The 13,933-nt window shown below is 42.3% G+C and overlaps 1 protein-coding gene across 1 annotated transcript in view; it reads right to left on the bottom strand.

The window, feature by feature from the left end:
• The window catches only part of LOC121545115 (SH3 and cysteine-rich domain-containing protein-like), a 57,324-nt gene that overhangs the window by 26,848 nt on the left and 16,543 nt on the right, over nt 1–13,933 (bottom strand). The window contains exon 2 of the mRNA XM_041855515.1: nt 13,258–13,627. Within this exon, the coding sequence (XP_041711449.1) occupies nt 13,258–13,627 (370 nt within the window). The remainder of the gene's footprint in view (nt 1–13,257; nt 13,628–13,933) is intronic.

The raw sequence follows: 13,933 nt of genomic DNA, 5'->3' as shown, positions 1-13,933 counted from the left end.
AGTGGTGTCTCTATCACAGGTGAAGGATCTTTTAAACGAACCAAAAAGAGTTCTACAAGCAGTTGTTACAACAACAAGAAAATAGCTTCAAGTGTTTTGTCCAAATACTGGTGGAGTCAACTAATAAAATAATGGATGACCTGACCAGAGGTGTCCAGGACCTGAAGAACAGTTTGCATTTCCCCTAGGGTCAGCTCGATTAGTTTTAACAGGAGAACGGCAAGATGACAGCAATCTGTAAGTCATTGAGAGAGGACATCAGTTCTGTATGTGAATCCATGATAACAATGACGGAGAAATCAGATTATCTCGAAGGACAATCAAGGCGAAACAACATGGTTGTGGACAGAATTGCAGAATCTCCACGAGACCTGGACAGAATCTGAGGACAAAGTTAGGGAAATTATCTCGGAGAAATTGAAGATGGACCACAGGAAGATTGAGGTGGAGCGCTCTCACAGAACTGGAAACCCACCACCGGCCCAGGTGACAGGCTCAGGCCGATAGTGGTCAAGTTCCTAAGGTTCAAGGACAAGGTAGGTGTTCTGGAAAGAGCCAAGAACTTGAGAGGAATGTATATCTTGCTCAATGATGACTATCCTGAAGCTGTGCACCAGAAGAGGAAAGAACTTATCTCAGCCATGAAAGCTGACATAGCGCGTGGGGACATTGCTTACATCTGCTATGACAGGCTCATTGTCCACCCTCCCTCCCAAAAGACTGGAAGAGTTGAGAGAGCCAAGCCTATGGGTTCGTAGCTTCAACCCCACAGCACACACACACACACTTACACACACCAACTGATTAATGGACTGCTGAATGTATCTTTTTATATCTTGCTTTGTTTGCTCTTTTCCATATTATGTCTATCTCTGATTAGCTACCCAGGAAAGGGCTGAAAATAGCCCATATTAATATATGTAGCCTTAGAAATAAGGTTCATGAAATCAATAACCTGCTAACATCAGATAACATTCATATATTAACAATTTCTGAGACTCACTTAGATAATTCATTTGATGATACAGCAATAGCAATACAAGGATATAACATCTATAGAAGAGAGAGAAAAGCTTATGGGGGAGGTGTTGCTGTATATATCCAGAGCCATATCCCTGTAATGCTTAGAGAAGATTGTCAAGTGTTATTGAAGTGTTGTGGTTGCAGGTTCACTTGGCACATCTAAAGCCGTTCCAGGTTGTAAGGCAACAAAATAGGAAAAATGCCAAGGGGGGTGAATACTTTCGCAAGCCACTGTAGGATGAGCCATGGTGCCCAAGTGCCTAGATACTTCCATCTTACAAGCCATCCCCACTGCCCTTTCAGCTGGGTAATGACATATGGTGGTGAATGGTGGCTGGTGGGGTGAGTTGGCAAGAAGCTTCAGATTATATCAGGAGAAGTGATGGCACCATGGCATCCAATCACGCTGTGGTGGCATTGTCGCTCTTGGCTGACAGCGCAAACTGGCTCTAACCAGAATAGAAAGAGGAGTGGGAGGCCATCTCTCAGACTGCCCATCTTAATCTTTTATTTTTATTGGCCAGTCTGAGATAAGGCTTTTTCTTTGCAACTCTGCCTAGAAGGTGAGCATCCCGGAGTCGCCTCTTCGCTGTTGACGTTGAGACTGGTGTTTTGCGGGTACTATTTAATGAAGCTGCCAGTTGAGGACCTGTGAGGCGTCTGTTTCTCAAACTAGACACGCTAATGTATTTGTCCTCTTGCTCAGTTGTGCACCGGGGCCTCCCACTCCTCTTTCTATTCTGGTTAGAGCCAGTTTGTGCTGTTCTGTGAAGGGAGTAGTACACAGCGTTGTACGAGATCTTCAGTTTTTTGGCAATTTCTCGCATGGAATAGCCTTCATTTCTCAGAACAAGAATAGACTGACGAGTTTCAGAACAAAGTTATTTGTTTCTGGCCATTTTGAGCCTGTAATCGAACCCACAATTGCTGATGCTCCAGATACTCAACTAGTTTCAAGAAGGCCAGTTGTATTGCTTCTTTAAATCAGCACAACAGTTTTCAGCTGTGCTAACATAATTGCAAAAGGATTTTCATTTAATGATCAATTAGCCTTTTAAAATGATAAACTTGAATTAGCAAACACAACGTGCCATTGGAACACAGGACTGATGGTTGCTGATAATGGGCCTCTGTACGCCTATGTACAGTGGGGGAAAAAAGTATTTAGTCAGCCACCAATTGTGCAAGTTCTTCCACTTAAAAAGATGAGAGAGGCCTGTAATTTTCATCATAGGTACACGTCAACTATGACAGACAAATTAAAAAAAAAAAAAAAAAAATCACATTGTAGGATTTTTAATGAATTTATTTGCAAATTATGGTGGAAAAAAAGTATTTGGTCACCTACAAACAAGCAAGATTTCTGGCTCTCACAGACCTGTAACTTCTTCTTTAAGAGCTCCTCTGTCCTCCACTCGTTACCTGTATTAATGGCACCTGTTTGAACTTGTTATCAGTATAAAAGACACCTGTCCACAACCTCAAACAGTCACACTCCAAACTCCACTATGGCCAAGACCAAAGAGCTGTCAAAGGACACCAGAAACAAAATTGTAGACCTGCACCAGGCTGGGAAGACTGAATCTGCAATAGGTAAGCAGCTTGGTTTGAAGAAATCAACTGTGGGAGCAATTATTAGGAAATGGAAGACATACAAGACCACTGATAATCTCCCTCGATCTGGGGCTCCACGCAAGATCTCACCCCGTGGGGTCAAAATGATCACAAGAACGGTGAGCAAAAATCCCAGAACCACACGGGGGGACCTAGTGAATGACCTGCAGAGAGCTGGGACCAAAGTAACAAAGCCTACCATCAGTAACACACTACGCCGCCAGGGACTCAAATCCTGCAGTGCAAGACGTGTCCCCCTGCTTAAGCCAGTACATGTCCAGGCCCGTCTGAAGTTTACTAGAGTGCATTTGGATGATCCAGAAGAGGATTGGGAGAATGTCATATGGTCAGATGAAACCAAAATATAACTTTTTGGTAAAAACTCAACTCGTCGTGTTTGGAGGACAAATAATGCTGAATTGCATCCAAAGAACACCATGCTTTGGGGCTGTTTTTCTGCAAAGGGACCAGGACGACTGATCCGTGTAAAGGAAAGAATGAATGGGGCCATGTATCGTGAGATTTTGAGTGAAAACCTCCTTCCACCAGCAAGGGCATTGAAGATGAAACGTGGCTGGGTATTTCAGCATGACAATGATCCCAAACACACCGCCCGGGCAACGAAGGAGTGGCTTCGTAAGAAGCATTTCAAGGTCCTGGAGTGGCCTAGCCAGTCTCCAGATCTCAACCCCATAGAAAATCTTTGGAGGGAGTTGAAAGTCTGTGTTGCCCAGCGACAGCCCCAAAACATCACTGCTCTAGAGGAGATCTGCATGGAGGAATGGGCCAAAATACCAGCAATAGTGTGTGAAAACCTTGTGAAGACTTACAGAAAACGTTTGACCTGTGTCATTGCCAACAAAGGGTATATAAAAGTATTGAGAAACTTTTGTTATTGACCAAATACTTATTTTCCACCATAATTTGCAAATAAATTCATTAAAAATCCTACAATGTGATTTTCTGGAAGTTTTTTTCTCAATTTGTCTGTCATCGTTGACGTGTACCTATGATGAAAATTACAGGCCTCTCTCATAAGTGGGAGAACTTGCACAATTGGTGGCTGACTAAATACTTTTTTCCCCCACTGTAGATATTCCATTAAAAATCAGCCGTTTCCAGCTACAATAGCCATTTACAACATTAACAATGTCTAGACTGTATTTCTAATCAATTTGATGTTATTTTAAATGGACAAAAAATAAGTTTTTCTTTCGAAAACAAGGACATTTCTAAGTGACCCCAAACTTTTGAACGGTAGTGTACGTTTTTCCAGCATCCGATTAGGATCGATAATGTCAAAAGCCGCACTGAAGTTTAACAAAACAGCTCCCACAATATTTTGATCAACAATTTCTCTCAGCCAATCATCAGTCATTTGTGTAAGGGCCGTGCTTGTTGAGTGTCCTTCCCTATAAGCGTGCGTAAAGATGGTTGTCAATTTGTTTACAGTAAAATAGCATTGTATCTGGTCAAACACAATTTTTTCCAAAAGTTTACTAATGGTTGGTAACAGGCTGATTGGTCAGCTGTTTGAGCCAGTAAAGGGGGCTTTACTATTCTTGGGTAGTGGAATTACCTTTGCTTCCCTCCAGGCCTGAGGGCACACACTTTCAAGTAGCCTTAGATTGAAGATATGGCAAATAGGAGTGGCAATATCATCTGCTATTATCCTCAGTAATTTTCCATCCAAGTTGTCAGACCCCAGTAGGTTGTCATTGTTGATAGACAATAATGTTTTAACCTCTTCCACACTCGCTTTACGGAATTCAAAATTACAATGCTTGTCTTTCATAATTTGATCAGTTATACTTGGATGTGTAGTGTCAGCGTTTGTTGCTGGCATGTCATGCCTAATATTGTTAATCTTGCCTGTAAAAAAATAATTAAAGTAATTGGCAATATCAGTGGGTTTTGTGATGAATGAGCCATCTGATTTAATGAATGATGGAGCTGAGTTTGCCTTTTTGCCCAAAATTGTATTTAAGGTGCTCCAAATCTTTTTACTATCATTCTTTATATAATTTATCTTTGTTTCATAGTATAGTTTTTTCTTCTTTTTATTCAGCTTAGTCACATGATTTCTCAATTTGCAGTACGTTTGCCTATCGGTTGTGCAGCCAGACTTATTTGCCATTCCTTTTGCCTCATCCCTCTCAACCATACAATTTTTCAATTCCTCATCAATCCACTGGGATTTAACAGTTTTTACAGTCATTTTCTTAATGGGTGCATGCTTATTAGTAACAGGAATAAGCAATTTCATAAATGTGTCAAGTGCAGCATTTGGTTGCTCCTCATTACACACCACATACCAACAAATATGATTTACATAAAAAAACATAGGAATCACTACAAAACTTATTGATGACCTCTTGCACACTATATTAGGCCCAGCCTTTGTAACTTTGGTTTTCCTAGATATGGCTACTATATTGTGATCACTACATCCGATGGATATGGATACTGCTTTAAAGCACATTTCTGCAGCATTAGTAAAGATGTGATCAATACATGTTGATGATTTCATTCCTGTGCTGTTTGTAACTACCCTGGTCGGTTGACTGATAACCTGACAGTTAGAAGCTTTTTCTTGAGTGGGCAGCTTGATGAAAGCGAGTCAATATTAAAAAATCACCCAGAAAATACACCTCTGTTGATATCACATACATTAACAAGCAGTTCACACATGTTATCCAGATACTGACTGTTAGGGCTTTAGGTGAGGCAGATGAACATGGGATCCTATCTAAGCTTTACAGGAATGTGTTTCTGAATATAAACAGAAACACTTCCACCATCGGTATTTCTGTATTTTATGTAGACATTATAACCATGTTTTGCTACCACTGTATCATTAAAGGTATTATCTAAGTGAGTTTCAGAGATAGTCAGAATATGAATGTCATCTGTTACTAGCAAGTTATTGATTTCATGAATCTTGTTTCTTAAGCTACATATGTTAACATGGGCTATTTTGAGCACTTTTCTGGGATGCTTGATTGTTGTCATTGCTTTACTGGGAAGCTTAGCAGAAGTAGACATGCTCATGTTATTTATGTTAATGAGCTGCACACAGTGGACTTCCTACTAGGGCACACCGCCTCAGTGCTAACAGTATAACTCTGGTTCATAGGCACATGATTACTGCATACAATAGCTGTAAAATCAGCAGAGGCATTCAGGGCAGTTAGGGGGACATAAATTAGGTTACTTACATTGTGTCTACCAATGCCCCTGGGATAATGTACATTTGCTGAAACATTATGACAACTCAGAGACACAATGGTAGGGATTAACTGAGTTGGGCTTAGGTCATTGATAAGTCATTATCTCAACGCAGCCTTATAATGCTGTGAAAGGATCCAGGAACCAAATTTATTTGGGTGGATCCCATCCTCCTTATAAAACGTGTTTTGTTTCCAAAAGGTATCGACATTTTCAACAAAGGTTACACCCATTGAGCTGCAATAATCACGTGGGCAGTTGTGAAGAGAAAGAATCCTGCTAAAGCGTTCAATGCCACAATTCAGAGAGGGCACAGGGCCAGATATGATGGGTCTTTTATTAGTGTCTAGCAGAGAATCAATCACCTCTTTAAAATCCAGTTTCAACTGTTCCGAGCTGTCCTTCATAATGTAATTAAAACCCACATGGACTACGATAGAATCGATTTCCATTTCCTGGCGCAGAACATTTGGGAGCAGCTTAGTAATGTAATTTACTAGAGCTCCGGGATAGGACAGTGTTTTTGCACCAGGAACAGTGACATTTCTTGCCATGGAGCTGCCCAAAATCATGGCTGGCGAGAAGGACGAGGAAATCTGCCCACTCCCACTCCCAGAAGGACAGGCGAGAGGCAGGATAACTTGAGCCCGTAGCTCCCGGCGCCTGGTGCAGGCCTCTGACAGATGGAGAAGCCCCATTCGATCCAGAGCAAGGACAGAAGGTTGCCGACGTCGACTTCTAAATTGTAGGGGAAGGAGTAGGCACAGCGTCCGCAGACACAGGTACCCTAAACGAAGGTGCAGGAAGATCAGGCTCCAGGGCGGCGAAACTATTCATTGTTTGTATCCGCTCCGGGCCTCTCGTTGGGAGTGTAACCTGCTTTGCGGGAGGACGTTGTCTTCGGCTTCCACGGCTCGTGACATGCAACCATCGTTGATTGGCATGCTCCTCTTCCTGTGCTCCTTCGACTCCGCTATCAGATGGGGGAGGAGAGGTAGGAGATGGCTCCCCTGGCGAACGAACTCCGGGCAACACTGGCCATTAGGACAACGACAAATGGCAAGGCAGAGATGCAGCCAATAAGCGCGAACTCCGTCCAGCCACCGGTGTAGAAAAGGTAAACATTCCACTCTACGTTTTCCCCAGTTTCTTACGTAGACTGGCGACCTGCTTGATCAAGGAAGCCACTTCCATCCTATAATCCTCAGCAAGCAAACAATTGCCGCATTGGAACTCAGAGGGATCCAGCTTGTCCCGAAACAAAGCGTAGTAGATGCAGCTCCTACAGCGCTGGAAACGTTTATTTACTTCTCCAGACAAAAAATGCTCCATTGCACAACTCATTTGGGACTAACTTCGTTAGCTTGATGGCTAGGAGCTTAGCTAGGAGCTTAGCTAGCAGCTTAGCTAGCTAATGTTAGCGGCTCTGTCAAGCAGGCTTCAACCTGTCTGTTAAGTGGGATTCTGGGACAAGAAATAGCGGTCCTAGCTGTTAAAAGCTAACCGCGTCGCAGAATCCATGCAAAAAACAACAGAAACATCAAACTGAGTGTTTCCAGCATACAGTGTTCAGCTGCGCACTCTGATGACGCGAGTATGGGTATGCTTGAAATCGGCAAAGACTGGGGAGTTCTTCAGGATAAAAATAAACGGAATGGAGCTAAGCACAGGCAAAATCCTACATGAAAACCTGCTTCAGTCTGCTTTACACCAGACACTGGGAGAGGAATTCACCTTTCAGCAGGACAATAACCCACAACACAAAACCAAATCTACACTGGAGTTGCTAACCAAGAAGTGAATATTCCTGAGTGGCCAAGTTACAGTTTTTACTTAAATCTGCTTGAAAATCTATGGCAAGACTTAAAAATTACTTTCTAGACATGATCCTCAACACCATGACAGAGCTTGAAGAATTTTGAAAAGAATAATAGTCAAATATTGCACAATACAGGTGTGCAAAGCTTTTATGAGACATACCCAATAAGACTCACACCTGTATTTGCTGCCAAAGGTGTTTCTACCATGTATTGTCTCAGGGGGGTGAATACTTATCTAATCAAGGTATATTAGTGTTTTCTTTTTCATTAACCTTAAAAAAAATATCTTCCAATTTGACATTAGAGTATTTTGTGTAGATCGTTGACAAATAACTGACAATTCAATCCATTTCAACCCCACTTTGTAACACAATAAAATGTAAAGAAATCCAAGGGAGGTGTAGACTTACAGTAGGTGACCAAGAACCCAATGACCACTCTGACAGAACTACAGAGTTCCTTGGCCAAGATGGGAGAACCTGCCAGAAGGACAACAGTCTCTACAGCACTTCACCAATCTGGGAGTGTCCAGACGGAAGCCACTCCTGAGAAAAAGGCACACAACATCACGCTTGGAGTTTGCAAAAAGGCACGTGAAAGACTGAGCACCAAAGGCAAAATATTCTGTGGTCTGTTGAGACAAAAAATTTTACTCTTTGGCCTGAATGCAAAGCGCTATGTCTGGAAAAAAACACTCACAGCTCATCACTCGTCTAACACAATCCCTACCGTGAAGCATGGTTGTGGCAGCATCATGCTATGGGGATGCTTTTCAGCGGCAGGGACTGGGAGACTGGTAAGGATAGAAGGAACAACGAATGGAGCCAAATACAGGCAAATCTTGATGAGATCCTGCTTCAGAGTGCAAACGACCGTAGACTGGAGCGAAGATTAACGTTCCAACAGGACAATGACCCCAAGCATACAGCCAAAGCAACGCTAGAATGGCTTCAGAAGAAGAATGTAAAAGTCCTTGAGTGGCCCAGCCAAAGCCCAGAATTGAATCTCATTGAACATCTGTGGAATGATTTGAAGATTGCTGTTCACTGCCGCTGCCCATCTAATTTAACAGAGCTTGAGAAAGTCTGCAAGTAAGAATGGGAGATAATCCCCAAATCCAGATGTGCAAATTGATACAGACATACCCAAGATGACTCAAAGCTGTAATCGCCGCCAAAGGTGCTTCTAGAAAGTTTTGACTCAGGGGTGTGAATACTTATGTAAATTTGATATTTCTGTATTTCATTTTCAACACACTTGCTAAAATATCTAAAAACATGTTTTCATTTTGTCATTATGGGGAATTGTGTGTAGATGGATGAGAGAAAACATTTATTTAATCCATTTTGAAATCAGGCTGTAACACAACAAAATGTGGAACAAGTCAAGGGGTATGAATACTTTCTGAAGGCACTGTAGATTTAAGCAGGTGCTATTCTTTGAACTCTTGGCTTAGAATGGTGTTGTTTTATATTTCCCTATTTCTTTCCTGGAGCAATAACGCCTCCATTAGCAGTGCGAGGGTCAGCGGTTTGTTCACTCGCACCCGCCCGCAATTGCTAATAAGCCATCCGCAACCGCCCGACTATATGTGATGAAATGAAAATGCGCTATAGGCTACAGTTAAAGACTGCAGAACAATTTTTTGACAGGGTGTAGCATTTCTTGTTGTTGCCTGATTTAGATATGTTTCTGCTTATAATGTCCGACATTTTGGTAGGCTATTTGTTAGTCAACTTGTTTATAATTAGATACATGTAGCTTCTCTTTTGTCATTATAATTTGCCCTAGAAGACTAAATAAACCCTTACTCAACAGAATAATGTAATAGATAGACAGAACGAATGCTTCAATCTAGTTGACATCGGTGAAGTTTTCTCTGTCATCTTTCGCGGAGCAAAGACGTTTAGGGACTGGAGAGAAAATACAATAAAACAAACAAATAAACGGGAAAGATTTTCTGTGCAAAATTACCAAATTACATCAGTTTGACCGGTTGTAAGGAAAAAGAAAGCTGTGAAAACGACCCAACGTGTTTCTGATAAGATTTCAGTTCAGCTTCGATGCATATTTTATGTGGTTGAAATACTATCAGCTTTTATGATGCGTTTATGATGAATATAGCACCTCTACAGATGGTATCTAACTGAGCATTGCATTCTCTCAAGATGCAGAAGTAAATAAATCATATTTCTCCACTCTTGTTCCCAAGTCAAAATTTTGCATACATTTGGTATATAATTTTACAGCAAGAAATGCTTAATTCTGCAGGAGTTATTATTAAGGCTATAGCCCTATTCGCACTGGACTAGTATTACTAGAGAGCGTTGGTTATGTATTTATTACCCCAGAATGTCCGTTATTCCAGAGGCGCAATATTTTTTTATGATGCATTTGGCGATGTTCAATTCATTCGCACAAAACATATAAACAAAATAATTCACTGTGAAAGGCCCTTCATATATAGGCTATGCGCAGCACTTCATTCAATTTATCGAATCAGTTATTGTTTTCTTGGTCAAACCGCGAGCATCACCTGTCAAACTCAAACATTTCTCTCAAAACACAGGGATTTCAATTCGCACGGGACTAGTATTATCAGAGGACTTTGGAGTTTGCCAAAAAATTTGAGTTTATTCTGGTTAGTCAATGTCCAGATTTCAGTTTCCATTTAACCCATCTAAACAGTAGGCTATAGTTCCCTTGACATGCCATAGGCCTATTTGAAGTCCCATCTTGTGACTGTTGAATTTGTATAGAGCCTCACAATCATCACACATAACATAGCCGGCACTGCTATCATCCTCTTTTACCACTTCACCAAATTTTTCCCAAACATTACTTTTCTGGACCTCCCTTCTCCTTATTTTCAACTCTCCTTTCGCAGCTTTTGTCTAATTGAATTAAAACTTCGACAATGTCCTTTTTGCATCCGTGGTTTGACGTTAACTTTTTCTGCCCTTCCCAAAATCATTATTTGGCGATTAGCTGTGTAGGCTATTTAGCGCACGTACAATTAAACCCTGAAGTTTAGGCTTATGCACTAATACCAGATAGCCTAAAGTAATTAAAGAAAAACCTCAATGTAGCCTATGTAAATTGCACAATAAGTATACATTTATGGATTTTTAAAGGTATTGTTTCTCTTTTTTCAAACCGTCCGCCACCCACCCGCCCTTTAGCCCCACAATATTTATTGACCCTAAACCCGTCCACCCCGTGGATTAACTGCGGGGACTGCGCGTTATGAGTCAACCCGCACATAACGAGCCTCCATACATGCCTTATAAGCTGTATAAATCAAAGTTTGTTAGTTAAATACTCTTACACACACGCATACATACAGCTTACGGCTAGAATATTATTCATATCGAGGCATTGAGTAAAAGCTGGACGATTATTTATAACCTATTTTCAACAGTAAATTACTTTCCACCCTCTGTCACCCTCCTATAGCTCTCCTATTCACTCCCCAGTAACAAGGTAGACTATTATTTAATAGGTCATTTGCAGCAAGGCCCTTTAATCAATAACCGAGTAACGTGCAGTGCTCAATCAGAGGCAACCCATCTGCTGTGGAGTTCCCATCACGTTCAATAAGACAGCCTACATCCGCGGAACACAAGGAGCCTTCTAGTCAATTAAATGGCTTTTTGAAAAGCCTTCGTCGACTGAAGCTAATTTCCATCAAAATTTGAGGGTGCAACGCACAAGACATCTTTCAAGTGCTTGGGGCCAGTCAGAAAAATAATATCACCTTTAGAGAGAGAGAGAGGGAGAGAGGGGGAGAGAGAGTGCTAGAGAGTATAGCGTGGTCTTTTCTGAAATATTTTATGCAACAAAAGCAAAAAGTGCAAAAAGGTTGTTGTTGACTCCTGGCAGAAAATTCTCAACAGGTCTTCTAATTTACTTACTTACTTACCCGCACTTACTTTCCAACTTTCTACAGTCTAGATAGGCATTAGAGATGCATTGATCGCTGAGGAAAGTTCATCAGGCCCCTTAATTGATGCATAGCATCTCTGGCTGCCATTCTGTGACTCTCTGACTAAGTCTCAGTATGACAGATAGACATCTGGGCTGAACCTCAGCCAACGCTCCTTCCACCTGGGCTCATTAAACAGTCTCTCTCGCTCTCTCTCTCTCATTTGGCTATCAGCTGACCTCTCCCACCACAGCTCAGGAGCGGTCTCAGTGTTGACCATCAAACATGCTCTCATCAGAGCTGGACAAATTGTGAGCAGCACAGCGCCACTCGATATGTGTCACTGGCTATGGGCTATGAGCTATGGGGAATGGGCATTCCATGCATTAAAAAGACCAGACAGCTCATTCATGGTTTATACACTTTCATGATAACCTCTAGAAGTTCATGTCACCTTTGTGATAATACAGTAAACAAAAAGTGTCCAGAACTCATATATGAGTGTTGAAAGAAAAAATATTGGGTTCATTGAAATCTTCAGTGAAATCTACTAAGTCCACTTCTCAATCTATGTACAGACATACAAAATAACAAAGCACTTTTTACATAATAATAAAGCACTATTGTTCTCAAAAACTCAGAGAGGAAACAAATCCCCTGGTAATCCCATCTCCCCAACACATCAAACAACACCAAAAGCACGTGGTCCTTACCTACCGTCTGTTTTGTTTTATTGGCTAGCAGAGAGGCTGTCAAACACTGGCTTAGCAGATGGTCTGAAGCGACCCTCGTTACTACCTTGTTACATAAGCTCCCAGTGGTCCCTGCCTGCATGGTGCCTAACAAGGGGGCAGGGAAGGTGGAGCATCTGTTTGGGGACCGCCATATGGATCTGTGCTGCCTGTCAGACACAGAGAGACCGACTGACCTCTTTCACTAAGCACCCTGTTCATGCTGCAGCTCCTGGACAGCTCCGACACATTTCCACTGTCCCTATGGTTACATTTAAAAAAAATTACATTTACGTCCCTATGGTTACATTTACATTTTTTTACATTTACGTCATTTAGCAGACGCTCTTATCCAGAGCGACTTACAGTTTTTAGTGAGTGCATACATTTTTAATTTTTTTCATACTGGCCCCCCGTAGGAAACGAATCAACAACCCTGGCGTTGCAAATGCCATGCTCTACCAACTGAGCTACATCCCTGCCGGCCATTCCCTCCCCTACCCTGGACGACGCTGGGCCAATTGTGCGCCGCCCCATGGGTCTCCCGGTCACGGCCGGCTACGACAGAGCCTGGATTCGAACCAGGATCTCTAGTGACACAGCTAGAGACCACTGCGCCACTCGGGAGGTATCCACTGTATCCACTATGGGAATGAAGCTAGTGGATACAGTATGACACTTGTGAACCCCTGACACATTTTTATGGATAGACCTACAGCCCACAGAGAAAGGGGTGGTTTCATAACAATGCTTTCTCTTAATCATTGGAATATCATATGCAGTAATTACAGAGGAGCATTTCAAAACATCAACGAGAGTCACTGGATAAGTGACACCTTCCAGATCATCTGCATTGATGTTTTCTGCAATACAATACGGTGCAAATGTTTGTTTGGGTTGGAAGGGTGACCATTACCTACGATCATGTGGTTGCAGATGTCGCAGAAGGTGGGCTTCTTGAAGATGTGCTCCATGAAGCCGTGTCCGGTGGGGTCGATGTCGAGGGGGTGGCGTCCCGGGGAGTAGACCAAGGAAGGGGGGGCACATGGGATGGCCGGGGGCGCATTAGAGATCACCAGGTTGGAGGTTGAGCGAGGGGGGGCATGGTGGACAGGATGGGCCACCGTAACCCCGATGACGCTCATTTGGCCCGTGATGCTGCTGTTGTCCGAGAGCAGCTCTGTCGACAGCTTGGCGTTACTGTTGTTGCGCTGGAAGAAATTGTCTGCGCTCTTACTGCGCATGCTCTTGGTTTTGAAGGAAAGGGAGCGCTTCAGCTTCTGCATCTGGAGAGAGAGAGAGAGAGAGAGAGAGAGAGAGAGAGAGAGAGAGAGAGAGAGAGAGAGAGAGAGAGTAATTGACTATACAAATTCAGTCAAACTGGCATCATGACTGTAGTATGTATGGGTATCTTTGCTCCTGAAATTGCCATCACTATAAGCATTACATCTGTACAATGTGTGGTAAAGTCCTGTTCTGCACTATTACTCCTTATGACTTCTCATTGGGCTGTTCCAAGAAAACTCACATTTAGTCTTGCCTCAACTGAAAGAGACAACCATTCATGATTTTTCATTCATTTGTAGCTTTCT

Source organism: Coregonus clupeaformis, chromosome 29, assembly GCF_020615455.1.
Source record: "Coregonus clupeaformis isolate EN_2021a chromosome 29, ASM2061545v1, whole genome shotgun sequence".
Lineage (NCBI taxonomy): Eukaryota > Metazoa > Chordata > Actinopteri > Salmoniformes > Salmonidae > Coregonus > Coregonus clupeaformis.
Note: the sequence above shows the minus strand (reverse complement) of the source record. Positions and strands in the feature narration are given on the sequence as shown.